We start from the raw sequence: 27515 nt of genomic DNA, 5'->3' as shown, positions 1-27515 counted from the left end.
ATGAAGTTAAAACTCCTCAATCCCAGCCTGGAGGACAGGATACTGTTCTATCAGCAGCTGGACAAACTGGAGGAGGATGAGACTGGAGACAGACCAAAATGTGACAACAAGGCCCAGGACATGTTGACCTGTGTGGGGTTTTGTGTTGGACTCAGAAACGTCTGGCGGTTCCCCTATCTGTGTCAGAGTCATGGAGGAGATAAGTGATGCTTTCATGGTTTACTGCATGTAAACCTGCATGTACACTGCATGTACCATGCACATATTCCATATTTGACCATTTTCAATGGCACTGTTTGAGCAGAATAAAACTAATTCATATCTCACCAATCCAGAACTACTGGAAGAGCAGCCCCATAGGTCTATATAATCATTTCATTTGGTTTCAAAATTATAAGCTCGCCAAAGTATTTGGCTGCTTGCTGCTGTCACCAGGAATGCCAATTGTATATATTGCCAATACATCCTTATTTGACAGGCATTGGTCAGAAATGTTTTGCATAATGTTTGCTAGAATTGGTAAAAAAGAAACCCTTTTAAAACATTGATTGGCAGGTATTGCATCTATGTATCTGTGACGATCAGTCTCTACTAAAGCACCATCATTGCCTGGATTCTGTGGTAATTCATTTCAAGAGCCTCAGCCTCAGAGTCAATGTCCCAACAGTGCTACAACTGGTACTGTACTTCTGTAGAATGGGAAATGAAAATTTGAAACTCTTTACTTTGGTTTCATGACACACGCTGTTGTCTCAGAGTGAGAGGAGCTCTCCACTAGATAATTTCTGGTACAGGGAGACACTGAACACAACTCCAGTGATTGAGGAGGATGGCGCCCTGCAGTGGTGGATAATGTTATGTCATGTTAGTACATGGACTGTTACAGCACTTTGTACATTGCTTATTATAGTAATAAAGAAGATTTAAATTCAGCTAAACAATAAATACTTGAATTCTTTATTTTCTTGAGGTTGTGTATTTGACTTCCCTATGTGGTCCTGACTTATTTCTGATGAGAGGATTGACCCTAAAGGGCTCAGTGAATGGAGTAAAGTCTCTCTTCACACCAGATATAAGTTGAAAATTTACAATAAAATATAATAACATTTTTAGCTGTTTGGGGCACTCAACATTTACCCTCGTCTATGGGATCTTTTACCATGTCTGGCTATTTTAGTCCTCCGAATAGCCCTCATTAGAGGTAGCATATAGCAATAACCAGTTGATCCATATTTGTCTACCTTCCTAATTCTTCCAGTTAATAGAACTAGCTAAGCTAAAGATTTCTGTTTATTCTCTGGCTTTTGCTACAACTCAGTGCAGTAAGTTGTTGTTTGAACCTGCCCCATTTGAAGTTACAGGAAATTGCACTGTACTGTAAATAAAATTAATATTGAATTTTTTTTTTAGTAACAACTGTAAACAGGATACAGTGATCATTTCGGTCATCAATAGTATCACCATCTATGCCGCAACTTTACACTATTGGCTTCAGAACAACAGAAAGATTTGACAGCTGTCATTCTGGGTTAGCAGTTCATATATTCTTGTTGTACAGCAATACATCAGCTTTGAAAACCTTTAAGCCTAACAAATTTTAGGTTTTAGAAACATCATAGCATTGCTAAATGTGTTTGTTTGTTGTTTGTTCACTAAGGCCATCACCAAGATGCCCTTCTCAACGGTGTGGGCCGTCCGTTTCTTCTTAATGCTCTTCTGTCTTGGCCTGCCATCTGCATTATATCCCATACCTTTGTCAGTGGCTGTTTTTTCATAGTGTGGTCTTTCATAAGGGAAATCTTGATGCTACAAAATACAATCTTAGACAACAATTATTCTGACTGTTTGTGTTTGGCCTTTTCCTCTTTCAATATGACAATGCCCCTGTGTACAAAGCCAGCTCCATAAAGAAATGGTTTTCCTAGTTTGGTGTGGAAGGGACTTGACTTGCACGCTGTGAGCCCTGACCTCAACCCTATCCAACACCTTAGGGATGAACTAGAATGGAGATTGCAAGCCAGACCTCACAAATGCTCTTCTGGGTGAACCGGCAAAAATTCCCACAGACTAACTCAAAAATCTTGTAGAAAGCCTTCCTAGAAGAGTGGAAGCTGTTATAGCTGCAAAGGGGGGACCAACTCCAAGTAGGAAGCTAACTTTGAGCCATGTAATGAAGGTACACCTGTCAGTCCAGCTGGGATCACTATTGTGATGTGTTAACAGTGTGGTGTGTTTGAGAAGTGAATTAAATACTGATTCAATCTGCTGCATTTTGTTATTTTGAATCCCTACATTTCTGCATTTGCCTGTAATTTGTAAAGTGAATCACACTGTGCTTTATGACTCTACTTTGTGTTTTCAATTCCGATTTCCAGTTAAGAATAATGAATGTGACTGAGTATTCTGTATGAATATAATATAGAATAGAAATCCAATGCAAGGCATTTTAAATTGTATTTTTTGGAGACTAAGTTTGATAAAGAATTCCATGCACACAACATGTCTTTTCCCAGTGTAAGTGGTGTTTGGTAATTACTGCTGACTGAAATAACTCAGACTGTGTGCAAATAACAGTAGTGTAAACTGTATCATGTAACAAATTTAAAAGGCATGTGTACTATCACAGTTTTTATCCCTGGGTTAATTTTTTATGCTGTGTTGTATTACAATCAGCCCTTATCACTTCTGTTATTAACATCATATCACGCCGCTTTACACACTGGCTTTTTATTAAACAAACATACCAAACTGTTTTCACAGCTTCGACAGGCTGATAAAGCAAATGTTGCCCCGTCTTCTCCTGATAACAGGTAACAAGTCAGCAGGGTCTCCCCTTCTCTTCAGACAAAGTAGCAGACAAGTCAGACAAAAAAGCTGTGCTTGTCTCATAAAACATACCAAACTGACAAAAGGACAAACAAGTGATGGATAGAGAAGCTGAAAGTGCTGAGCAGATGCAGGTTCATGGACCTAAAGAGATTGCTGAAAGACCAAAATGGGACAATAAAGTTCAATACTTGCTAACCTGCATAGGGTTTGCTGTGGGACTTGGGAATGTGTGGAGATTTCCATATCTGTGTCAAATCTATGGTGGAGGTAAGAGCATTTACGGTGTGCTTTAAATGTTAAGCAAAAGTGGCAAAAAATCTGGCTTTTCATTTGTTTTTCCATGACAAGAAACATTTTGCAGCAAATTTTCCAAAGTCTCGCGCTACAAAATGTGAAACTGTTTGTATCAATACTGTAATAAAAAAAAAACACATAAATCATATAGAGGGCCAAAACTGAATGTCATATTTAAACAACACTTCCTCTGATACTTTAACTTTTTATGTGACTGTCAAAACATCTTAATCACTGAATTATCTTCTTTTTTTTTGCTGTCTGTCCTTTGCTTTTTGATCTATTACCTGACTTGAATCATTTCAATGTGCATGTTTATTTTTCCATTGAAAGTCAATCTAGAAACTGACCAATATGTTACTTGGATCTCACCAATGATTTAGGGAGCAATAATACTTCATTGGTTATGTGACTGAGCACGTTTATTTCTTGTAAAATGTCAGTGCTTATATTTTATTCACAGCTGTGACTGATCTGAGATAATTCCTATTTGGATAGTTCTGTTATACAAAATGGACACTTTATTAATCCATTAAACAAACAGCACAAAATATTTTTACTGCTACATACAGCAGTGCCCAAAATATAAAGTGGACTAGTCAAATGATGAAAACAAGACATACTGCTTGGTATGAGTGAGTGTGATAACGCTGATTGTTGATAATAAAATGTCCAGTAATAGAGAACTGAATGACCTTCAACCATAAAAGCAATGCTAATGCCTACTGAAAAAGTCATGTTTATTTTTGTCATTTATGACCATGTCATCGCTTATAAATGTGCTTTATTTCAAGGGGCATTTCTGATTCCTTATGTCATTGCCTTGGTGTTTGAGGGACTTCCCCTGCTGCACATGGAACTGGCCATCGGACAAAGGCTCCGCATGGGAAGTGTTGGAGTGTGGAATTCAATTTCCCCATATCTGGGAGGTTTAGGTGAGAAGGTTTGGTTTCACTGAACTAGTGTGTTGCTAACAAAAAAGCAAGATGCCAAAAAATTTTTAATTTACTGTCCAACATTAAGTTATGCAAAACGTCTATATTACCTTGAGGTCACTGCCATCCATAACACACATACATTTCTTGGTGAATAATGTGTATACACAGGTGTGGCGTCCATGGTAGTATCCTTCCTTGTTGGTCTCTTCTACAACATGATCTTGGCCTGGATCCTCTGGTACTTCTTCCACTCTTTTCAAAGTCCGCTTCCCTGGAGGGACTGCCCATTAAACTTGAATCATACTGGTAATTTATATATCATAATAATATAAATGAACAATAAATGTTGAATAATAACCAAAGTAATAGACAGTTAAGTCCCATGAATTACTCATCAATCTCTTTGATACAGGCTATGTAAGTGAATGTGAAAAGAGCTCACCTGTGAACTATTTTTGGTATCGTGAGACACTGAACATAACACCAAACATCGAGACCAGTGGGTCTTTACAGTGGTGGCTTGTGCTGTGCCTTGCGACTGCTTGGTGCCTGGTGTACATCTGCTTCATACGTGGAATTGAGACTATTGGAAAGGTAATTTACCTGTTTGATGCTATCAATGATATAATAGTATCCATATGAACTGGATCTTCATTTTTGTACTATGCAAGTAGAAATACATTGACGTTTATTGTGAATATGAAATATTTGATCAGCAATCAAAACTTTTTCAACAGGCTGCATATGTCACAGCCACCTTTCCATATCTTGTTTTGACCATCTTCTTGGTCAGAGCCTTGACTCTGTCTGGGGCCACAGATGGCTTAATATATCTCTTCACGCCAAATGTAAGTTTGTCATTAGGTTAAAATCATTTCATGGAAAGATTTAATGAATAAAACCTGGTATCTAACTAACTATTAATATGTTCATCACAGTGGGAAACCCTGAAGAACCCTGAGGTATGGTTGGATGCTGCTACTCAGATCTTTTTCTCTTTGTCTTTGGCCTTTGGGGGGCTTATTGCTTTTTCAAGTTACAATCCTCAGAAGTAAGTATTTTCAACACATTTTCATTCATGTCAGACATATTGCACAAAATGTTTATTTTTATTAATTATAAAATAAGTATAATAAGTATTTTATCTTGGCAGGAATAATTGTGAGAGAGATGCCCTAATTGTTGGATGTGTGAACAGTCTTACGTCAATATATGCATCAATTCCTATTTTTGCCATTCTTGGATTTAAAGCAAATGAAAATTACAATGGTTGCATAAACTGGTATGTACCACTTATTAATTATACAGTACTATTATTAGATGTTCAAATGATTATGCAATTACAATCTGTCAGACACCGAGGACTAAACTTATGATTGATAAATTTTATTGATAAAGGGACTTCCAGCCATTAATATCATCATTATTAGAAGATACCCTTACAATAGTGCTAAATACGGATTTAATTTATTTTTTGGTTTTAGGAACATACTGACACTGACAAATGCATTTAACATTGGGGATGAAAACATAACTCTTGAAAACTACGATGACTGGTTCAACTATCTCAACGCAACTGATCCCTCAGAGGTTGAAAGCCTCAATCTAAAGACCTGTAATCTACAGACTTTCCTGGACCAGGTGGTACATCTGTTACTATAAAAACTGTTTTGATTTTAATTTAATTAAGTTTTGCGAGGTGGCTTTATATGAGATCATTTATCATATCCTACCTGTAGAGCGCCTCTGGAACCGGACTGGCCTTCATTGTGTTTACTGAGGCTGTGATAAACATGCCAGGCTCTCAGGTGTGGGCGGTGCTGTTCTTTGTCATGCTCTTCAGCCTCGGCTTGTCCTCCATGTTTGGAAATCTAGAGGCGATCCTAACTCCCCTGCTGGACCTGCACATGGTTCCACCCTGGCTTCCTAAGGAAATATTCACAGGTAAACTGAAAGATCTGACAATGTCATATGGTGTTTGTAATCATGGTATTGAGGGGACTGACAACACTGTATCTATTACTTTCTATACATAACAGTAATTATGACACACTTACACAAAAGTCATATGTAAAAAGAGTGGAAGTAATTGAGGTAAATGCATATTTTGGATAGATTAATTTATATTTAACACGAACCCCGTAAGTTCCTGTTTTCCTGTGTAAATTTTTTATCCATGTGACAATATGTCTTCATGCGTATAACAAATATTGTCATATGTATTCAAGCTGAAAATACAAATAAATTGTTTATATATATCAAACACATGTACACATGTTCTCTGCTATGTCTAGGATGCTAAACTACTTTTTCACCGGTAGACTGTCTAAAGGTTTCTGTATTAGTTAATTTAGTATATTATTCATCATGGCATGAAACATAAAAAAATAGAAATAGAAAATGTATATTTCCAATATTTTCCCTTTGTGCATAAAGGGTTAATGTGCCTCATCTCCTTTACTGTGGCCCTCATCTTTACTTTGGACTCCGGAAACTACTGGCTGGAAATTTTCAACAGCTTCGTGGGATCCATACCTCTGCTTATCATAGCATTCTTTGAGATCATCAGTGTGGTATACATCTATGGAATAAACAGGTCATTTTGTCTTTCAAGTCGTCATTATGCTTGTAATATTACAACATATTGGAATGAGTTGACAAAGTGTTTCCGTTTGTTCACAGGTTTAATGAGGACATTGAATGGATGACAGGTCGGAGACCAAACATCTACTGGCAGGCCACTTGGCGCTTCATCAGTCCTTTAATGCTGCTGGTGGTTTTTGTGGCATATGTTGCAGTTGAGGCAGACAAACGGCCAACATACAACGCCTGGAACCCAGATTACGTAAGAAAAAGGATTTTACAGCTGCTCCACAACATCATTGTGTAGAATTTCTTAAAACTGGTACACAATGAAAAAAAAGACATTGACTTTTCACCCTATTTGCCTTACAGGTGAACTTCCCCCTTGCTGATGTTCAGCAGTATCCTGAATGGGTTTTTGGTATCTGTGTGCTCTTATCTGTCATTCCTGTTGTCTCCATCCCTCTTGTGGCTCTCTACAAATTCATGGGCTTCCTGGAGAAGTACATTATGAACAGGCACAACCAAAACCCATATGCAAATGAATTATGTCAGGGAGAATTGTAATAGAAATATTTTAGCTGTTTTATGTGGTCTACCATGGTAAATGTCAGATATTGTCAAATTTAATAAATTTGTGTATATTCATTTGGAAACAAAAAGCAAAATGTTCGACTGATAATTTTCATATTGTTTTCAATCTTTAGTACAGTACGGTATTGCGAGCTTCCAATTACATTACAGTTTAAATGACAGTATATTTGCTGCATTAAAGCATTTATTTACACAAGTGTATTTATATTTGAGAGGGGATTGCAAACACTGTCATCCAGATTGATTTGATGCAGGACAATATCCTTAAGAAGAATATTAACAACAGAATTCCAAAAGCAAGAACTGAATATCAGGCTTCTGTTAATATAAAAAGGAAGACAACAATTAATTTCCTGTGTTGATGTTTTCAATGGGAACAAATGGAGAGTGATGGATCACTTTTCTGAATGGTATTGTGATAAGCTCATTATTCATTCTCAAAACAGATATCACTATAATTTTCAGAACAAATTTGTACAAGCAATGCCAGATGAGCTGATTTTTGTAGTAATGTTGTGTTTGTATGTTCTGTTCACATCATCATCATCATAATTATCATGTCTTATGCATCATCTTCTGTCTGCCTAGAGAACAGCTTTTGTTATGTGTTATAATCTAGTTATCTGCTTCCTACCCTTGGTTACCTGCAAGTGTGAAGACTGATGTAGTGTTGCATGATGTGTCCTTTATGTAACATTTTTGCATGTCAACAGTACATGTGGGTGTATGCCAGAAGTGGGACTGTGCCTGTGTGCATGAGGGTGCATGCATGTGGTCACTGACCATGCGCATGTGCGTGCATGTGTGTATTTTGAGTCATACGAGTTACACAGTTGTCCTTTTTGTGGTGTGGGTGGACAGTGATATTGTCCTCCCAGTGTCACGTGCTTTGGAATATGCTGGCTGCCTTTGTTGTCCCTCTGCCTGTTCTGCTTTTCTGGCACTTTCATACAATAGTGCACTTGAACACTGTGATGTTATTAAGCCTGTCAAACTACTACAGCTTGAATTCCAGCTCTCAGGAAAGACTAGCATCCCAATGTAGGATACATGGCACAAGATACATCATCGAGGAACAACAGCAGGGATTGAGTATAACAACAGAACGAAGGTGATGGTTGACCCTGCGTTGACTTATGCTTGCTTATTTTCAGTTTCACTGCAGTTACAGAACTATGCAAGGAGTCATGCTAATGCTATTTTCAGTATTTCCATATCTAAATAACTGACACAATTTTCTGCTTTAATTTGACTTAATGGCCCATGGTAGGCATTATTTAAGTGTCTTGCATTTTTGACTTAAAAAAATTAAATAAATCAGACTGATGTGAAGGAAATTAGATGTGTACTACTTAATAATAATTCCGTGTTGCAAACACGTGAAGAGGTTACAGCGGTTTGCTGAGTTCAAAAGGACATGGCTTTCCAACTTTTGTTTGCTGCTGGCTGGGAAAATAAAAATGTGTATTTTATTATTGTTATTTCAATTTAGCCAAGTTTGGTGCCATCTAAAGAATTGCTTCTTAGTATATTCATAAGTAAATAACCAGTAAATATATAAGTGGTCTAAATATTCTTGTAACCATCAGACAAAGTAACCTAAGTGATGCTGCTGTGACCTACAGTAATGAAACACTGTACTATCAACAATGGGACAAGTTCAACAGTTTTTTGACCTACGATCCTACACTAGGCAATGTCTCAACGAGCAGATGCCTCCCAGTGCGGTGGGGTTGTGGTCGAGTTTGAGTCTGACGACATCAGGGATGCGAGAGCTAAAAAAGCTAGGAGTATACCAGGTGAACTCAACCTTAAATCCAACTAGAATTCGTGTAATGTGTTTGTAGCATTTATAATGTGTGCTTATTCGATTTTCATGCATTTCCTCGTAAGGTTCAGCTCTTATCTACCTCAAGGGTCCCAAGTTTCTCATCTATGTCAGTGGAGCATTGTCAATGTGGGTAAGAATAATTTCCTGAAGAAAAAGATTCCTGGAGAAATAGATATGACATCGAAACTTAAAATGACCGCAAGGTAGTCTACATACTGTAAACTGTGTGACAGCATAGAGCCAGCAGCTTGCAAAGCAACACATAATGATGACCTTCAATGTTGTGTTAAACAGGGTGACCGCATGTGGCACTTTGCAATCTCTGTGTTCCTGATCGAGCTATACGGCCATAACCTGCTGCTGACTGCAGTGTTTGGCTTAGTAGTGGCTGGGTCAGTGCTCCTACTTGGGGCTTTGATTGGAGACTGGGTTGATCGCAATCCCAGGAATAAAGGTATGCACAACAATTTCACACCCATTTGACAATTTTAACATGCAATATATCTTAAAGTAGTGATATAGATCAGTGGATCTCAATCTTGGGCCCAGAAGTCTGCTGGTTTCCTATCCCACCAGGTGGTAAATTGCATTCCCCTGATGTCTCAAGTGTAAATCAATCCCTGATTTGATAGCTAGATGCAACGACAGCACGACTCAAGGTTCACAGCCACTGACTCATATCTGTAAAGGCATACATTTTTAACAGAATACATTTTCTATGTTCTGAGAGTCTAACAATGTTGTTTGTCCCCTATTTTAGTTGCACATGCATCTCTTTTCATTCAGAACATCTCAGTGACAGTATGTAGCATTGTGCTCATGTTGGTGTTCTTATATAAGCAAAGGATTGAACAGATCTGGGATGGATGGCTTACTGTGAGTAGACACTACGTATTTGATTAATAATTATTATTATAATGACTGATACCATGTTGATCTGCAAACAGCATACTCACCATGATTATTACACAGAGGAGTTATTGCTGCTGTTTTTCCTCTTTGTCCTGTGTCCCTGTTGTCTCTGCTTCTGAGCTTGTGGCTTACTCTGTACTGTCATAGTAACATGTTGCATCGCAAAACTTACACAAGGTGGTTTGTTATACGGTGGTGATCGTCCTGGCAGATGTGGCAAACCTTGCAAGCACAGCACTGACCATTGCCATTCAGAGGGACTGGATCGTGGTTATCACAGGCTACAACCGAGGTCACCTAGCTGGTGAGGGGATTCATTCTGTCAATGCACATATTGGCTTGTATTCCATGTTTGTCACAGGCTTGCATTACTGGTAGAACATGAAAAACACTTGAATTGCAGAGAGTATCAGACATCGGTCCGTTTCTGCTCTTGCTGAAAGTCCTCTAGTGGAAGCCCACTAACCTCTGTGTCTTTGATCCTAACAAAAGGAATGAATGCAACCATGAGGCGGATAGATCAGGTGACTAACATCCTGGCCCCACTAGCAGTGGGACAGGTCATGACCCTGGCCTCTAATGTAGTTGGCTGTGGTTTCATCCTGGGCTGGAACCTTGTGTCTCTCATTGTGGAGTTCTTCTTCTTGTCACGGGTGTACCGCATCGTCCCTGCTCTTTCAATCAAACCACCAGTGGTGGAGGAGGCTCAGGTATATCTGCAGAGGATGGAGAGGAGAAGTTCACAAGGTATGGATCAATGTGTTTCACTTATTTTTTTTAATATTTCTGAATACCCCTGTATTCCTAGATTTTAATATAAGAATGCTTTGAGATTTGTAGAAAATGTGCAAATGGAATCCTACATGTGTTTAGTTATAAAAATATGTTTTGGAGCTATGCAAGGGGGAGGCTAAAATATGTAGACAATGCTTGCTTTTTAACAATGTACAATGCTAGTTGGCAATATAGAGACGACATACACCACCTACTATTACCTAAAGGTGATCAGTATTAGTTTACTGCAGTACAAATTAAAATCACATTCTCCTATCTAGTGTCTATCAACACTTACATTACACTGGCTCCTCTTTCAAAGGTGAGCAAGAAAGTGTTAAAGTTCAATCCATGTCAAAAACAACAGACGTTGAAATCAGTGCTTCGGTGGTAGGATTGAGCAGTAGACATCATTGAAGATGCTTATGTGTGCCAAAGGATTTCAATGTAAAATGACGGTCAAAAAATAGATAACAATAAATACCTTGCCAATTCTTTGAAATTACATCAGGAAACTATATATATATTCTATATCATTGATTTTTGACATTTCAGTCCTCCAGATTTTTATAGGAAGCATTTGTTGAATTATAAAATTATTTAATTAGCCTGGAGTCATCTTCTACAGTGGGCTTAATGAGTGCTGTAAGTTAATTAATCATATTATAGTCCCTATAAATGGCTAAAGGCATTACAGAATAAAAATGATCAAGCTCCAAATCTTCATTGAAGCATACATTATTTAAAGACACAATTCTCAGTTTGTGTACAGCACCCAACATCGCAGTCCACATAGTCTGCACTGCATTTGCAGATTAGATTTATAGATTAGTGTAGATACTCTTTATTTGACAGATGATTTGGCTTTTAACATGAGAGCAGAAAGGGTGCAGAGTAACAGCTGAGGATTGGGCTTTTAACATTTATGAACAGAAGTGACGGATGACATTCCTCTTTCTCATCAGAGGAAGGTAATGTTGCACAACCCCAACCTCTGACAGAAGGTAACTGCAACACAAGCCTGCACCTAAAAGAAATTACCGACCTGCCGCTGTGTTTCCGGAGGTTTCGCTGGCTGGTGAGCACCTGTAAGGATGGCTGGAGGGCCTACTATCGCCAGCCTGTCTTCCTCGCAGGAATGGGTCTGGCTTTCCTCTACACCACAGTCCTGGGCTTTGACTGCATCACCACTGGCTATGCCTATACTCAGGGCATAAGTGGCTCTCTTCTTAGTCTGCTGATGGGTGTATCAGCTATCACAGGGCTGATGGGCACCGTGATGTTCACCAGACTCAGGAAGACCTATGGCCTGATTAATACAGGGATCATCTCAAGCTGCCTCCACCTGGGCTGCTTGCTGCTGTGCGTGTGCTCTGTGTTTGCTCCTGGCAGCCCAATGGATCTTAGCTTGCTGATGCCCTACATTAACTCCAACTCCTCTTCTGAGCTTGGAGGGATGACAAGCCAAAGGCAAAAACACACCTATCCTCTGAGGGGAGGCAGCAATCAGCCACTGCTACCTGACCGCTCCTCCATCCACTGGACCAACAACACTGTGCTTTTTGATAACGTGCCCTCTGGCACGGCGCCAGAATCGTACTTCTCCATCATCCTGCTGTTCTTGGGTGTCATCACAGCACGCATTGGTGAGTAGACAGACATCCAAAGCTAACTGGTTACTGCCAAAGTTTTTCCATTATATAATCTATCCAAAATGTCACACTCTGTATATATATATTTAGGTGACAATTACAGTATTTTCCTTTCACTTTTGGCATTACATTTTATTGATAGTTGACAGTAGAGTTGCAATGTCCATATATGGTATGTGGTCTAACCACTGGGCCACCAGGATGGCCCACAATAAGTGTATGTCCTGCTGCTATGACTATTGGCTAATTTAATGGCCAACTTTTTAAACCCAAATGACATCTGTGTTTTAGGTCTATGGTCCTTTGACCTGACAGTGACCCAGCTGCTGCAGGAGAACATCTGTGAGTCAGAGAGGGGTGTGGTAAACGGGGTGCAGAGCTCTATGAATTATCTGATGGATCTGCTACACTTCATCATGGTGATCTCCGCTCCACAGCCACAGCACTTTGGCATCCTAGTTATCATTTCTGTATTATTCATCACCACTGGGCACACTATGTACTTCCTGTATGCGCACAAAGCCAAGAGAAAACGTCGCCTTGACACATAAGGAGCAGACAAGGCCCACGTATCCAGGCATGAGATGCTTACCAGCACTGAATCCACTCTGCACCTGTGAAATGAATGTGTCCCTCCTGTTCCTTCAGCAATGTTATTGCAACACTCCACTCCCGACTTAGCCATTCATTTCAGCACAGCACAGCAAGTGCCTGTCCCACCTAGGTTGCTCTCTTCCAGCAGGGCCATGTGCCACAGCAGCAAACAAGAACTCAGGTGAAAAAGAGTGGGAGACGCTCCCCCTTCGTGTACATAAGTTGAGGTGGCTACAATAAAAGCAGCAACAGTACCTCCAGGGGAACGTCCTAATCTAACATACAACAGGACAAAAAGGTAACGGCTAAGGCACACGCCTTCGCAAACCCTGTAGGATTACTGCAAGACTTTCATCAAACAAGCCTGTTAACTTACATACCTTTTTGGATGGGAGGGTGGATGGATGGAGATATTTTTCTAACCTTCACTCAGTAAAGAACTGGTGTTGTGAGGAAAACTTAACAGTGATACATGAAAATACAAATGAGACGAGACAGTACTTCTACAAGTGGCATCGATGTTACTGATCCGTCCACTTGGAAATATTTCAGGATGTCCAAAAAGGAACATAAAGGGAACTTGATGTGATTTGTTTGATTAAAAAGAATCTGAAAGGGCGCCCCCTTTTAAATGGACAGAAGTATTTCCTTCCCCTGGTTTGTTTCTCTGTGGATGAATCAAGCGAACATTTGCCTTTCTTTTATGCATGTAAACCTGGCTTATGGATTACAGCAACAAAGATATTATCACGTCACGCCATGTACTTTAGTCAAACTTCTTCCAAACTATTTTATTCTAATTGCTTGTGTACTTAGATAAATAAAAATAGTTTCCAAACTTTCTTTCCTTCCAATATAAAGAGTGATATTAATAGGTTTATAGAAATCCAAGAGGAAAGCAATCTTCATTTTGTGACACATTTGAAATCAATGATAGCTATTTGTTGATAGCAAATGTCGATCACTGCCATCGGCAGCGTTGTATTACACTTTGCTTAATTCTTTTGTAGTTCTGATGAACTAAACATTACCTTACCTCATCTAAGAACAAGAACACTGTTGGGAATATGACTTGGGAATTACTCTCAGCTACTGTATGTTTTCATATCTACTTCATGTACAGTGCAAATACCATCAAAGTTTAATCTTTTGTCATACAACCAGCAACACATCTCAATATATTTGTATAATTTCCCTGTGACATTTCCGTATTGTATGTTGTCCTTATTTTTCAGACTGATAATTATGATAATAAAGATGACTGAAGATGATCTTTGGCCTCAAGTCCTCTCGTCAGAAAAATCCACAAATTATTACTGTATAATGTAAAATAAAGCACAAGACATTACACAAGATGAAGTTGCAGTCCAACTAGTAGAAAGCTTATACAATCTGAGATATACCACAGGTGGAGTAAATTCATTATCAGTCACCATCAAGCTGTAGCACCCACAATGCTATCATTGTAGCCAAGGGGAGACTGCAAGAAGAAAACTTTTGCAAGGGGAAGATATAAAACATTTACAGATTATATAAATGTTGAGGACATAAACATGTAGTGAGGGAACATGATACACAACAGCCATTTGCAAATGTATTGGCTTTTTGTGGCCAGTAGGGGTCAATGTTACATGGACAACAACACACCAAGACAGGAAAGCCTTAGGCCATTGTGCATTATTACTATAGAAATGAGACGCAATATACACACACAGTTTATTTATACTGTATCATGATCCTTGGGTTTTATTTCAATTGTCAGCACCATTCAAGAGTTATTATGATACTGGTGACATGGCGACTGGTATCACCCAGAGGAAGACATATGAGGGTAGCATAATAATAGAAACGCATGAGGGAAAGCACCTACGAATTGAAGGATGTGGAAATGCAGTCTGCACTCCAGATATTCTCATCATTACATTGGCGTATGCTAATGTCTTTTTCTGCCTTGTTTTAAGAATTATGGAGGTCACTAAAATAATTTTAACCAAACCCAAACTGAAAAATGAACTAAATGCTACTAAAAGAATTGCGCCATCACAGGAAAAAAAATCTAATCAAATTAGGTGTATGTGCTGATGCAAAAAACACATCAGAAAATAATACTGACCCATATTGCCTTACAGCATATTATGAATTATGCTTTAGGGCCATCCTCTCCGGTTGGGGGTAGAAATGTGTGCTGACTGAGAGGCACTTAAACCTAAATTCACACATCACACCTAACTGTAAGTGTTTATTTCATTGAGGCAAGGTGTCAGCCCCATGAAACTGCACTGTAAGATAAAATGCTTGAAGGACACAGTGATGTTAACTCTTCTCCATGCCGTGATGATGATTGCCTTACTAAATCTGCCAACAACCTACCACATCAGCTTCATCCAAGCCCAAGTTTATGCCTCCCATGTATTGTTATTAACTAGCATACATTTCAAGGTAAACCCCACGTCTAGAAGGACAATTTGGGCTTCCACTATGAATATCATTACAATGATGGAGGAAATGTCAAAAGCAGCGTCGATTACGGCTTTACAGCCATAAACTTAACCTATAAACTTTAACGGCTCCACCCTATGGCAGAAACATGAACACAATAAAAATATAAATCCACTCTCAAGGACTAAAAAGCAAGAAGAAAGGTATTTTCCACATTAATTGGTCATGTTTGTAGCTGGAATATATTGTTTCTGGTATTGTCTTCATTTCAAAGTAAGCTGGCTGGGAGTTTCTGCTTTGTTTATTTATATGCTTGTTTATTTATATACTGTCTTTTGCTACATAAGTTAGTTAGCTAACAGTAGCTTCTCACGCAACGCAAGTTAAACCGAGACTCGAACGTTGATCAACCTTAGCTAACTACGTTTGAGGCATAGAGCTCTAGCCAAACTTTAAAAAGTTGTTTGAAAAGACTTACCAATGTTTTGAATACATCAGCCGGTTCCTCACATATCTGTCCATGTTGGAAAAATAATCCGTGGGTTGAACACATAAGGTAAGAGGTTAGAAGATGAGGGTTTTTCCCAAATTGTAATTCTCTTATTCAAAGAAACAAAGATGGCAACCGGAAGTGACAGTTTTTTAGGTTTAAATCAAATAGACTGTTTCTATTGTGTCGTAGATTGGATAGGCTTAATTTCATCTGGATATAAAAGAATCTGAGAAATATAGAAATGGCATAAAACGGCTGCATTTCCAATGCACCTGTTTTTGCTTCTTTTCAAAGTTGTGGCTCTCAGAAAAACAGATATCTGTAATGTTATGTAATAACTTGTGCAAGTATTACATGGTTTACTAAATGCAGCATAATAAACCTTGCAATGTCCTCAATAATGTACACCCAGAAATTCCACTCTTGCCTCATCTTATAACAGTATTGGCAAGTGGTTACAATATGGTGGACCGATCATTTATTTCCGGTTGGTCTACTACTGGGTCCATATGGTCTCATCAGTTATAAAAATTTAAAACAAAGCCAAGAATATGCAACATTCGACCAAACTGCTGAAACTCAGAGAGCTGGTCAAAACAATACTGCTGTCTTATAATCAATAGTTTACAATGACTCGCTTAGCTCAGTTTTAGCAAGGCCATAGTAGCAAGAACAGTAATCTCAAAACTAGCCTATGTATTGACGCCATTTGTAATGTGAGTTCAGCATCAAACCACATCTCTTATTAGCATTGAAGAATTGTCCCAATATTTACTCTTATTTGGCTTCTTATTGCTTCTTTTCTTAGCCATCTTCGTGTTTCTGTGACACTAATCGGGGGCTGAATGTTACCCTTGGGGCAGCTCTAGTTGGACTGAGGCTAGACTGGACACTGCAGTGACTCACTATTGTCTCTCAAGGCACAGGTGGTATTACAACACAGGTATGGCTGGGGCTATCAAGTTAGCATTCTAATTATGTCTCCGCAACACAATATATAGATGTCAATTACACAACATCAGAACACTTACTTCACATTCTGTTGATCATGTTAGTTAATTTGTTTGAATATTTTAAACTAAATTTCTGGCCAAATCTTACACATTGTACATTCAATGTTATACTGAACAGAGGTGGAGGAGACACAGTATGTTATTATGCTGTTGCTATTGTACTTTAATGCCTCTTTGAAGTCATGCCTGCACTCCTTACTGTCCTACAAATTAGCCTTTGTGTTTGAAAGAATGCTGTAAGGAATCATATTTATCACATTTATCTCGTGTAATTTCAATTCGTGCTTGAAAGATACAGTAGAGTATTAATGCTGAAAACAGGTTACATTACATTCGTCATTCATACACTGTTTGATGATGTCATTGTTTCCGTTGTTTAGTATCTTAACTTATCTAATTTTTATGAGATTGTGCAGCTGTTTAATTCCTGTACTTGACTGGGTATTATTTTGGAAAGGGGATACTGTAACAAGCTCAACAGAGTTTCATCACTTTCTCATTCTTTGCAGTGCCATTGGCCTCCAGCAACAGTGTGCCTCCCATGGTTGTCATGGTAGTCCCTGGTTAAAGAAAGCAGTATGGGAGCGAGCTCGCTAACAAGTCTGACTTTAGGCATTCTCACTTTGCAATTCATTTACTTGAGAAACTGGGTCAGTAGTAGCACATTAAAGAGTTGTCCTCCTGGCTTTGTCTCACAGAGGAACGTTCACTAGGAAAGAGCAGAAAGGAAGAAAAGGTTGTTTTTAGATATTCAAGGCTAGTAATGTTGTTTGTTTCCTTCCTGTAGTTAATTGGTATAGAATAAGATACTGCTAAAAGACGGTAACATAATAGTGGTTAGGTTCACTATCTAAAAAGGTTCAAATCAAGGATGTGGTAAAATAAGTTTCTTTTCTCAATCAATAAGCGTCAGTTTTGTGTAACCAATAAACTCGGGATGATTTGAAGAGTACTTGCTTATTTTATTAAATCCTTGAAGTTACAAATGATGAGGAATGCTTATCAGCGCATTCTGAATATAGAGACCCCAGCTACAATGAACGAGTGCCAAAATATTCAATAAAGAATTGAGGGATGAAATTACATAACCGGGTTAATTCAGCAATACACCTGTACTCATGTCTAGTTATTAAATTTAATGTTTTTAATTTTGTGCTTTATTGTATTTTACTGTATTCAGTTTATCTTCACCTACCTTTTTATCTCACTGTTTAATTTCACTTTTTAACGTCTTATTTTTGTATTTCTGTGTTGCAAATTAGCATCCTATATAAAAACTGTTATACTTGCATCACATAGCTGTATTCACTTTATTTATGTGTCTTCCCCATAACCATAAATAAATAAGTTGTGCAGAAATAGGCTTAAATCCACTTTTTAAAATATATATTTTGTATAGGAGGGCAGTAGACATCTTCCCAATCAGTTACTTCAAAAGAACAAAAGAGCATTGTGGAATGATGGGTCTCACCGGCACATGAAAGAGAAACACCACCTAGAGATGGGGACCATTTCTCATTCTGCAGTTTACTGTGTCAGCAGTTTAGAACAGCAGCACAATTGAATGGCTTTGGAAGGACCCAGTCAAGCGTCACACTGCTGACAGAGGGGAAAAAGATATAACGCTAATAGATTAAGTGCTCATAGGAAGAATTAATGTCCTCGCTTTGCCTTGGTCAATACATGTAGGATCACACTGGTCCCTCCGTAACTACACTAAGCAACTGTCGTGCTTCATTTAATTAGAAAGTGTCTGACAAGTCGGTGATCTTAATAAAAACAGACACTTTGTGCTCGTAGACTACAAGATTAAACAGCACGGAGACAGCTCAACAAAACATTGCTCTACAGCACCACTAGTGATAAAAAAAACTTAACTGGGCACTATTGAGGCTTTACTGTAGCTTAGAAAAAAGCTAGTATTAGGGCTACACCTAAGACTTTTATTATTAAGTTTTTATTCTTTTAATTTTGATCTAGAGCTGAAACAATTTGTCACTTAACAACTAAACAACTAAAAAGAAATCAGTAACTATTTTGATAATCAATTCATTGCTTTTCAGGCAAAACATCAACGGTTCTTTGGTTCCAGCTTTTCCGATCAGTTTTACTGGTTTTCTTTGTCTTAGGTGATAAAGTCTTTGGGTTTGAACTGTTGGTCAAACAAATAAGGACTTTGAAATCATCGCCATGGTCTTGACGGACATCGTCACAATTTTCAGAATGGTTAATCAATTAATTTAAAAATGTATTCATTACATGTTAATCAATAGATTAAGTCTTACATCTACAAATAATTGAATCTAAATGTCTGAAAATACTTTTTTTTAAATGCCCATCATAGTTTCCACGCATAAGTTAATGTCTTCAGTTTGATTGTTTTGTCTGACCTAAACTCCAAAAGCCATAGATATTCAATTTAGACTATTAAACTGTTGCCAAAATTGTTGGTCAATAGATTAGTCAATTGAAGATTTCAACACTACTGGTTATTAAAAGGCTCTTGTCCGTTCTTATCATTCTGCTAGCTCCTCCAAACAACCGGCAAATTGTGACAAACGCTTTCACAAAATGTTCCACATAGATCATTTACATTACATTTATATGCTGATCCCTCTTGTCTCTCCATCTTATTATTGTGTGATGAATATGTATAATTTACTCAGCTGCATGTAGGTGACATTCATTTACTGTATTGTATCCATTCAGACTGAAAACGGGACAGTTATGGATCTTTTTTTGGTGGTTGTGCCTGAATGACCTTAAAACTCTACACACACATAACATATCCACCTCCACCCTTAACAAGTGTTTGACCTTCCAGTGTAATGTACTTTGCCCAGTCTTGAATGTATGCTCTCTCCTGCTTTCGGGAGATTATGAAACTTCCTTTTCAGGGCTGTCTGGCTCACACCAGATGTTTCCTGAATCCACTGTGTTCCTAACTCACTCCCCTCCCCAGTGGCAAAAGGCAAGGAAAGGTCAGAGAGAGGGAATCTGTCATTCGCTCTCACTAAAACCAAGCACAGAGAGATACCTGGAGTCCAACTGATGAAGTCTTTACTGCGCATGCCTCTCTGCTACAAAGCTGACCAAGGCATACAGCAACTGGGATTTACTTTACAGGGACAGACATCTCTGTAACTCACCTGAACAGCATACACAGAAACACACACTATATGTAAATTATTTTTTTAGCCACTCACCTCCTCTGACAGTTTTTTAAAGATTAGTGTAAGCTCACAGGCAGAAGTCCTGCTGATTTGCCTCGTGGACAGTCAGTAGTTGGTGAGCCAGCGATGTCGTGGGACTGTGGCCTGAGGTACGTGTTCTCCGTGTCCCCTGTGCTGCAGCAGGGGAGCATGTGCATCCTACATGAGAAGGACAACCTGTCCAGACTGGAGATGGTCCAGAGATTGGCCAAGGATGGCTGCCGCTTCCTGCAGAACCACAGCAAGGGTCCAGAGAGGACAAGTGGGGTGAGATACACAACAACAATGCTGCAGTATTGCAATATTGATGTTTATAATATCTTTTTCCCCCCTACTAAATATGTTGTGAAATGCTGCACTCTTTGATGCGTTTCCATGAACAGGCCATGTCGCTTATGAGATTGTTCTCTTTATGTCAGTATGAGCCGTACTCAATTAGCACACTTTATGTTATATATTCAGTTGGAGAACAGTAGATAGTCCATTGTACTGTGGGCTATACTGTGGTGTTTTATGCTGCTGTTTTGTAAGAATTTTGCCTAAGCATCACTTCTCGAACTCCCTGCAGGGTTCGATCGGTCAAACTGATTAATTTGACTAGTTAATTTGTTGTCTGTTTTTATTGGCCTCCACACATTCTATAAAGTCTCCGCTTTCTCTGATGATGAATGTTGTCATTTAGATTTTGTCAAGACTACAAAAATCTTTCTTCAGTTATATATATCAAAATAGACTGCTTCAAAAGAGATATAACAATTAGATTAACACAAAGAAGATTTTATAACTGTATACTGTAGAGTGCATTGCATTCATATTGATAAAAAATGTACATTATAAATGCACTGCATCCATTAAATGCAACATTGGCTCCATTTATATATAGTCACAGTGTCATCACAGAAACTTAACATGCATTTAGAACAGTGGTTCTCATGTCAAGGACCCCTAAAATGACACAAATTAGATCACGTTTGATAAGATTTTGTCCGAGGGTCTCCATCTGATCGAAATTTTGGTTTTAGAATCAGAATCAGCTTTATTGCCAAGTAAGTTTACACCTGCAAGGAATTTCCTTTGGTGTCTTGGTGCATAACAATATACAAAATATATAAATGTAAAGCATAGAATTGACAAGATCCATCCATCCATCCATCTTCATCCGCTTATCCGGGATCGGGTCGCGGGGAGAATTGACAAGATGTAAAACAAAAATAAAAGAATCATGAAGAATATGTTTGTGCAGTGATATGCAAAATATTTATCACATTTACATGTGCAAATATACATTATGTTCTGTAGGTAGGGTAGTTAGGTTGGTAGGAGTATGAGGGGAGTGTCTGAAGCAGTTTGTGTCTGGGGTGTGATGGGGCGGCCACAGTCTTTCACCCTCGCCTCAGATTCCTGGAGGTGTACAGGTCCTGTAGGGATGGAAGATTGATTGGTTTAGATTGGTAGATGTTTTATTATAGAAACTTTTTGAAACCCATGATCAAAATAGTCATTGTGTTACTTAGGGATGGAATTAAAGTGAAAATAAATGGTTCCCTGTTTTGCTGGGGTCTCCCTGGGGGGTCCCTGAACCCCACTTAAGAACCACTGATTTAGAATACAGTTAGTCTCTGTCAGTGTGGCGGCATCCTCAGGTTTCAGGAGGGTTTTTACTTCAAAGCACTGCAGCTATGCTATTATTGAACAATTATGTTCAGTTCAACCTGCACACTTATTTTATTGAAACATTACATCACCTGCCAGTTGGGTGTGTAGGAGACATCTGATTGGCTGACCTCATGGTGGGCTCAGTTTCTCCCTTCCTGCCAGCTGTATCTGTATGCTGAACTGAACAACAATGGAAGGAAAGGTTGACGCAAGTGGAAAGACCACCATGCCAAGACATTGTATGGTTTTAGGGTGGATTCCAGTGCATCAGGTCTCTGACCTTTTCTGCAAACACAAAGCTAGATCTCCTTATCAATGTTCTTATTCAGTGTAATGACCTTTTGTCTGCGCTAAACCACCCCCAATCTGCATATGATCAAATGTTAGGGCTGCATAATACAATCAGGTATCCCTTTACTGTTTCAGTAACATGCATTGTGCAAAGTGTCTCATATTGTGAATTTATTATGAATATACCAATAACATGTATGTATGTGTCATTTATGTAATTCCAGCTGTAATGGCCAGATATGCTGACCTTGTATTTAATACTAGACATTATCTAGAAATATTAAGATTATGTGAGATTATCTAGCATAGTTTCTGGATTATAGAATGGTTTAAAGTAATCCAATGATTCTACAACGCACAAACTGTACCACATGTGACTCATATAAATTTGTAAGCCCAGACATCAAAGAGAAATCAGTTAAATCCCAGCTGTTGGAAAGAGGGATGCTTAATGTACAGTTGGCTGCACGCCTGTGAAAATGTGCGAGATTCTGGCGCAGGGAGATCATGAACGTTATGCAGTCTCCTTACATTTGAAGCCAAGCATGTTTCTAGGTCTTTTCCTTTGCTAGTTTAGAGGCAAAACTATTTGTAATTCATTTAGCTGTGAAAACCTGTCAGTTTTAAATGTAATAGTTTTGACTTTGGAAATCACTTGTTCTTGTGTCCTTTTACGTCACCACTGTTTTCTGTTTGTATTCAGGAGTACCAGAGATCTGTTGCTTGTGCTTTGTACATCTGAAAAGAACATAGAGCTGCTGTTCTCTACCAATTGTTGTTTACAGTATATTATCAGAGCTTAATGTATTAAACAGAAATTTCAGTTAATTACTGTTGGAGATAATGTAGTGCATCTGCATCAAAGGGTTCTTTAAAAAACAACACACATTCTTCCTCTTCTTCCCATTCTGTATGATCCGCATTATTCCTTGAGAGGAACTTAGTCCAAATCTGCACCCTGTCAGGACTGACACCTTCCAGGTCCCTTTAAGTGTTCTGTACCATGCGTGCCAGACCTGCTGCAGCAGCACAGATACATGCAGACAGAAAGTGTCCCTTCAGCTGCTGGAATGCATCTGGAACCCTGAAAGAAACAGTAAACCGTTTTGTGAGACATGACTTTGTGTAGAAGCCTGATAAGTAGTGTTTGTTCATGTTGGGGGACTTGAGCAGTAGCTGTGAGTCGAGGTCACCTCCAGAGTCAGGAAGGAACTGTGCAGTCACAGCATTGCAAGCATCCACTCTAGAAGCCTGATTGTGTTTTTGTTGTGGGACAGTGGTAACCACAAAGTCCAGTGCGCACTAAAAGTGGCTTGCAGCAGCAGAGGCATGGAGTGTAATTCGTTGTGAGGAAAGGTTTGTTTCCTGTTTGACCCATTAGTGGTACACTGAGACACTCTCTCCATTATAGTAAGGAATTCAGCTTGCTTTGCTGTCACGCTTAGTAAGACAAAAACACCTTACAAAGCTAAGAGCACACAGTGTATGATAAAGATAAAAGATAGAACCACCAATTTATTTTTCCCAAGAACCAGGAAGCTAATCAGTGCAGCCTTCCCTTTCTGGGACTTTTCTAGTTCTATCTTACGTCATGCTGTAGGTCTATGACAGGATTATACAGTCTACTATTACACAGGAAAGTACGTGAAAGCAATTTTTATACATGCGTGTGTGCTTGTGTGTTTGTATTAAGATAAAGAAGGAATAGATTCAGAAGTTGTCACTTTAACAGACATCTAAACTTTGCTTAGAGTCATGAATCACAGCACTGAAGGAACTACCAGTAAACATTGCCATTAATGGTCCTTTCCAAGGGTTTGAAAACGTCTCTGCTGTTTATAGATGTGACTGTCAGACTGTGTAATGTTAATGCTGAAAATATGGCCCAAACTGTGATGGACACAGTTGTGTTTATCCTTGCTGTATTGTATGTGTGTGTTTACATGTTGTGTTGATGCGTTCATCTGTATAGGTGTGTTTCTACAGTGTGTCTGTGTGTTTATGTATGGATGTCCACAGATTGCAGACGTGTGTTAATGTGCCAGGAAGTGAGGCTTAACTGAAGGGGACTGGATGCTTTTTCTGCAAAAGGCAATTAGGGCAGAAAACTGCAACCACTTCCAGCTTGTCTGCCTGCCTAATTGCATGCACAGAGGCTTGTGTTGCATTGACTGATGGCTGAGGAGGGGGCTGGTGGTGAAGTGGGGGTTGGCTGATGCAGGATTGCGTGTGCGTGCATTATACAGTGAACTCCTCATTAAGTCTAATATCTCTGATCTAGACCCTTCATTGTCAAGCAGCTACCAGCCATCTTTGTCCTTCAGTGATGCTGCAACAAGCCATTTTGTTTAAAATGGAGGGTTAAAAAAGTAAAATTTACATACCGATTATGGGAAAAAAATCATTGAATGTCCAGGCTGACGGGTTATATATACCATCAAATTTCAGCCTCCCGTGTCAGTCAAAGTTGGTGTATGGGCTTCTCATTCCTGATTATATTTACTTGATATCTTCTTTTAATGTGGTGGAACAAACATGACTAGTAGATTACATATATTCATTTAGCTGATGCCTTTATCCAAAGCGACTTACAAATGCTATACATGTCAGAGGTTGCACGCTTCTGGATCAACTAGGGGTTAAGTGTCTTGCTCAGGGACACACTGGGGTCTCACAGGGTCCCAGGTCCCTCACACCAAAGGCACGTGTCTTATTCACTGCGCAATCACCACCCCAGATTATTCAATACAGCAATTAGATGAAAAATGATTCCTCAGTTTTGATTATTTTAATTCAAAATGAAATGTATTTAAATTTATTATCAACTATTTGCTTATCAGCTTCTCCCTATTTCATATATTTGGGTTTTCGGGTGTTAGTCGGACAAAACAAGCAATTTAAAGATGTCAGCTTTGGATCTGGGAAATTGTGATATGGGGAATTGTTCACTAATTTTTGATATTTTGTAGACTAAACAATTGATTAATTGAAATAAAATTAGATAACTGAAGATAACTGAATTAATTATTAGTTACAATCATATGTATGACTGCTCAAACAGTCAGATGTTGGCCTGGTGAAGGTTTAAGGAGTGGGTTAGAGGACATTTACATTTTTGACTGAGGATTTGATTAATAACATAGTGACTGGTTGACATTGTGTGACCGTGTGATTAAGCGAGAGAAAGAGTGAAACAGAGAGAGTGGGAGACAGTAAGCAACATGAGGATGAATTTATCATTCATACACACCTCATTGTGATCATAAGACAAGGACCTACCATGTGAGTTAAAGCCGGAACTAAACTCTGAACCACTAAACTATTGTTGGTGTTCTGAGTTTAGCCAGATGACAGCTTGAAAATAGATTGTCTCTGGACACCATACATGATTTAATAGGCTCTACATAGAAATCAGTAATTAAAAGTTGAGTCTTTTATGTTAATCCCTGAATGGGCTTCACCGATAAGGACTGAATAATGATATATGGAAATTCTCTTTCATTTACAGTGCTGGCTTTGACAGAGTATTATGATGGAAATCAGTGGTGATTTGTGAGTGGGAGAAAATTCAGGGGAATCTCCTTGGTGATAACACACACACCCTCCTCCTTCCTTCCCCCCTCACTCCCTCCCTCCTCCTTTTCTCTCCAGCCCCAGAGTGACGAGGCAGTCCGTGTGTGTCTGAGGGAGAGGGGCCACGATGTGCTGGTTCTCCAGAGACTGTCGTCAGAGAAGCCAGCCCCCTCGGCATCTGCGAGGGGAGGAGGGAGAGAGGAGACGAGGAATAGGAGGTAAGCCTCTCCGTTCCCCTCCTTCCTAGATTCCCTCCCTCTCTCTCTCTCACTCTCTCACTGTTGCCTGTCTGTTTGCCTCCCTTAGCACTCTCCCTCTCATCATTCTCCCTCTCTGTCTCTCCGGATCGCACACTCACTCAGGCGCGCTTACATCACAACTCCCCACACATAAATGACTACATTAAATACATATAACTAAGCAGCATGGGACTGTGAGACAGAGCTCTGCTGGCTGCTTTCCCATTCAAGTCATTCAGGAGCTTTTTCAGCCGTGAACATACCGGGATACCTCAGTGTGCTTGAGGGATAGACAGCAGTGGGCTCCAGGCTGTACCAGCTGCAGGTAGATGGATGGATGGGTAAAGGGGGCATGCATCAGTAACCATGGCAACGTTGCCGGTGTGAGGGCACAGGGACTCTGCAAGGATGGGTTCTCGGCCACAGCCCCTGAACCTGCGGAAGGAGGAGGGCAGGGTGCTCCATGCCGCCTTGGTGGAGCAGGAGGAGGATGACGATGATGAGGAGGGCTCCGAGGAGAGCAGCAGTGACAGCACCAGCCGGGCAGAGCCGGTCACGATGCCCACCTTTGACGTCCCCTACTTTCGCTACATAGATGATGAGGGGACAGAGGGAGAGGAGGAATGGACCAGCAGCCGCTCTCTGTCCTCTATCGAGGAGGACTCGTCCACTGACTCTGTTGTGTCTGACAGGTACATGGTGGTGTCAGGGACCCCGGAAAAGATCCTGGAGCACTTGCTGAATGATCTGACACTGGACGAAGACCAGGGGGAAACACAGGGCAAAGAGTCAGGTCAGCATGCATACATTTATTACGTGGATTATCATTTGAACTTTTCGTTTGTATGTGAATAAGCTTGTTTTGTATTTTAGAGGGCAAACATTTTATTGACACATGATACCAAGACAACTTTATGGCTGTAGCATTATGAAGGTGTTGTGCTTAAACATGTCCACTGAAATTTGTGTGATTTGTGAAATATGGATAGAAAGAAAGAGAAAGAAATAAGTCCCTTACTTTCCATTTTACTCTCTCCCCTCCCCACCCCTCTCTGTCGCAGAGGAGCTGGGACAGAGAGCCCCCTCTGGGCAGTATTACTGGGCTAATCATGTGCTATCATTCCCAGAATGGAAGTTTGAGCCTGTTCATTTAAAAGCCTTTGACAGAGATAAACGTTGCTCATATCTTTTGAGCGACGCCACGACGGACTGCGTGACATGCAGTCCAGCCTCACAGCGATGACAAATCAACACATTTCCTCACATCCCAGCAGGTACATGATAATGTGACACTGTTGCCAAGGCAGAGGAGCTGGAAAGATGGTTCAAAGTCAGACAAGCAAAAGGAAGGATGCTAGAGACAAACGATAAACACTGTATAGGAGAGACAAGGGAAACTAGGAGGAAAGAAAAGGAGATGCAGATTTTTCCTTGGAGATGGAGGTCACAGATGATCTGAGATAAAGGCAGGCTAACCCCATACCAGGGATCATTACTCATTCTGATGAGGAAGTGAATGAAATTGATCTAAAGGTCCTCTCTTGAGACTTGCCTTCACTTGCAAGATGGTGCCTTTTATCTGCACGAGAGAGTAGTGG

At 39.5% G+C, this 27515-nt stretch overlaps 3 protein-coding genes and 1 long non-coding RNA gene across 6 annotated transcripts in view; 3 read left to right on the top strand and 1 right to left on the bottom strand.

Annotated features, from left to right (window-relative positions):
- LOC123968089 (sodium-dependent neutral amino acid transporter B(0)AT1-like) lies at window positions 1–7297 on the top strand. The gene is given in 12 exon segments (XM_046044575.1): window positions 1–217; window positions 3918–4058; window positions 4230–4367; window positions 4474–4655; window positions 4799–4909; window positions 5000–5112; window positions 5215–5343; window positions 5546–5702; window positions 5801–6005; window positions 6498–6657; window positions 6744–6906; window positions 7017–7297. Coding segments are annotated over 12 exon segments (1911 nt in total). The 3' UTR covers window positions 7212–7297.
- On the bottom strand, window positions 3528–16049 carry LOC123968091. The gene is made up of 4 exons (XR_006824392.1): window positions 15919–16049; window positions 10026–10697; window positions 5795–5987; window positions 3528–4341 (listed from the first exon to the last, which is right to left on the bottom strand). It is a non-coding gene; the product is annotated as an uncharacterized LOC123968091 (long non-coding RNA).
- On the top strand, window positions 8907–13382 carry si:ch211-254p10.2 (solute carrier family 40 member 1). The gene is made up of 8 exons (XM_046044576.1): window positions 8907–9037; window positions 9132–9199; window positions 9364–9523; window positions 9830–9945; window positions 10159–10285; window positions 10474–10728; window positions 11721–12401; window positions 12699–13382. Exons 1-8 carry the CDS (start codon window positions 8935–8937, stop codon window positions 12956–12958), a joined length of 1770 nt encoding a protein of 589 aa, XP_045900532.1. The 5' UTR covers window positions 8907–8934; the 3' UTR covers window positions 12959–13382.
- The window catches only part of LOC123968088 (rap guanine nucleotide exchange factor 5-like), a 26188-nt gene continuing 14298 nt past the window's right edge, over window positions 15626–27515 (top strand). Inside the window, exons 1-5 of one of the 3 annotated variants that reach the window (XM_046044574.1) lie at window positions 15626–15643; window positions 16742–16876; window positions 20300–20425; window positions 25757–25896; window positions 26610–26710. In XM_046044574.1, coding sequence (XP_045900530.1) covers window positions 20309–20425; window positions 25757–25896; window positions 26610–26710 — 358 coding nt within the window. In that variant the 5' untranslated portion in view covers window positions 15626–15643; window positions 16742–16876; window positions 20300–20308. Of the gene's footprint in view, window positions 15644–15978; window positions 15997–16741; window positions 16877–19964; window positions 20426–25756; window positions 25897–26609; window positions 26711–27515 lie in introns of those variants that run through there. The other 2 variants (XM_046044572.1, XM_046044571.1) reach the window with 2 other exon arrangements.

Source organism: Micropterus dolomieu, linkage group LG03 (genome assembly GCF_021292245.1).
Source record: "Micropterus dolomieu isolate WLL.071019.BEF.003 ecotype Adirondacks linkage group LG03, ASM2129224v1, whole genome shotgun sequence".
Classification (NCBI taxonomy): domain Eukaryota; kingdom Metazoa; phylum Chordata; class Actinopteri; order Centrarchiformes; family Centrarchidae; genus Micropterus; species Micropterus dolomieu.
This window is presented reverse-complemented; position numbering and strand designations above follow the sequence as displayed.